The sequence below is a fragment of the Enhydra lutris genome, unplaced genomic scaffold (assembly GCF_002288905.1).
Source record: "Enhydra lutris kenyoni isolate GAN:26980312 unplaced genomic scaffold, ASM228890v2 scaffoldscaffold22, whole genome shotgun sequence".
Classification (NCBI taxonomy): domain Eukaryota; kingdom Metazoa; phylum Chordata; class Mammalia; order Carnivora; family Mustelidae; genus Enhydra; species Enhydra lutris.
In genome coordinates this window covers 14,724,391-14,726,476 of record NW_019154106.1, presented here as the reverse complement: position 1 = coordinate 14,726,476, position 2,086 = coordinate 14,724,391, and the positions used below count along the sequence as shown (strand labels likewise).

The following is a 2,086-nucleotide window of genomic DNA, read 5'->3' as shown; positions in this document are numbered from 1 at the left end:
ATTACTTTTCTCATCTTTTCTTTCCACATTGTGAGTATCTGTGATGTAATAAACATGACAACAGAAACGAAAATTTCCCCCTGTCCCTTTGTACCTATCTATGACACATTAAGGAAGATGGGGTGGGAGGGGGTGCAGCAGCTCCCACAGGGCAAGTATGAGCACGTCTTTTTCTTTTCTTTTCTTTTTCTTTTTCTTTGCTTTTTCTTTGGTTTAGAATCAAATTATCAAATGGATATTTTCATCACACAATTTATTTCAGATAAGATTTAGATGAATTTCCTACAGAAAATAAAGCTCAATCACAAAAAAAATTATTTTCTTAATTTCTGAAAACCCCTGTCTACAGAATGCCAAAATGTTGTCAAATCTTCGTGTATAAATTTCATATGCAAATAAATATTAAAGTTCACAAGCAGCCTCACAGCTTCAGAAATGCTTACTGTATATGACATAGCCACCATCATTCCTTTAGCCCAGAATATTTTTAATATACTTATGTTCCTACCAAATCCCAGTTCCACTAGTAAAATTGTCACCTTACTCATAATTCCTCAGCTTATCATCTCCGACATTCATTAAGTGAAAGGTTTGGTTTCAATGATCTGAATGATCAGAGCTCTCTGACTTCAAGTTCATTTTTGCTCCTGCATGAAGATTTCAGCATTTATTGAGTAGGACAAGTCAATTGTGTTTTTCTTCTGAAAATATCCTTTGACACCAAACCCTTCTCATGGCTTTTTTCATCTCTGTATTTCTTAGAGTGTAGATTAGGGGATTGAACATAGGAGCAATGATGGTGTAAAATAGAGCAAATATTTTGTCCTCAGGGAAACTGGTAGGAGGTCGAAGGTAGACAAAGATTAAAGGTCCAAAACATAGGATCACCACAGTGATATGAGACCCACAGGTAGAGAGAGCTTTGCGTCTTCCCTCAGCTGAGCGATTTCCTAAACTGAATAATATAACAACATAAGACCCAAACAAGAGAACAAAGGTTACTAAAGTGACCATTCCTGAATTGGCAACCACAAGGACCCCAGTGATGTAGGTATCAGTGCAGGCAACTTTCAGCAGAGGGAAGATATCACAAAAGTAGTGATCGATTTCATTAGGACCACAAAACGGCAATTGGATTGCCATCAATAATTGAGGAAAAGAATGGAGTGCCCCACCAGCCCACGCAGCCAAGACTAGGAGATGGCACCTTGTCCTGTTCATGATAAGCAGGTAGTGGAGAGGTTTGCAGATGGCAGCATAGCGATCAAAGGCCATGATTGTAAGGATGAGGATTTCAATCATTCCCAGGAAGTGCAAGGCAAAGACCTGCAACATGCAGTTATCATAAGAGATGGTTTTTCTAGCCAGTAGCAGGTCACCAATCAGTTTGGGTGTCACACAGGAAGTGTAGCTAATGTCCATAAAGGATAAGTGGCTGAGGAAATAGTACATCGGTTGGTAAAAAAGGTCACTGCATCGAACAGAGACAAGAATTAGGAGATTTCCCACCAAGATGGAAACATAACAAAATAAGAAAAAAACAAAGCAAAATTTTTGTATGTTCTGGTTATAGGAAAGTCCCAAAAGGATGAATTCTGAGATGTTTCTCTGACTTTCCATAAATTTTGTGCTATGCACAAATAACTGAGTATCTGAAAAAGAAAAAAAAATCATTGACAATGTAAACACAATCATATAAAATCTGCTAACAAAATATAAACCTAATTCAATAAATCACAATGGCTAATTTATAAATCAATATTATTACATTTTTTCCCTTTAGGAATCAAAACTGATTTTGGTTTGCTTTTTTAAATTTATTCAAACATTCTCTTATTTTGAAATACTAAAAATCCTTTTGATTAAATTTTGAAAATGTAATGATTTAAAAATTACTATTTTCTAACATGAAATTGTGCCGTTGTTATTTATAACCTTTAGATAGTAGTGGCATTAATTTAATGCAGGAAATTTATTTTACTTATCATTTTCCACTGTGTTCTTTATTCACAGCAGGCTTTTGTTCTAGGTAATGTTCCTTCTCCCCACATGATATGGAACTTCCTCCTAAATGAGTTAGAGACAG

At 35.6% G+C, this 2,086-nt stretch overlaps 1 protein-coding gene across 1 annotated transcript; it reads right to left on the bottom strand.

Moving 5' to 3' along the window:
* Nucleotides 1-684: 684 nt before the first annotated feature.
* On the bottom strand, nucleotides 685-1,620 carry LOC111150099 (olfactory receptor 4P4-like). The gene has a single exon (XM_022507448.1). The coding sequence runs from the start codon at nucleotides 1,618-1,620 to the stop codon at nucleotides 685-687; it is 936 nt and encodes a 311-aa protein (XP_022363156.1).
* Between the last annotated feature and the right edge of the window lie 466 nt (nucleotides 1,621-2,086).

Coding starts and splice junctions, on each gene's coding strand:
- LOC111150099 (XM_022507448.1), bottom strand. CDS start 1,620: ATGGAAAGTCAGAGAAACATCTCAGAATTCATCCTTTTGGGACTTTCC.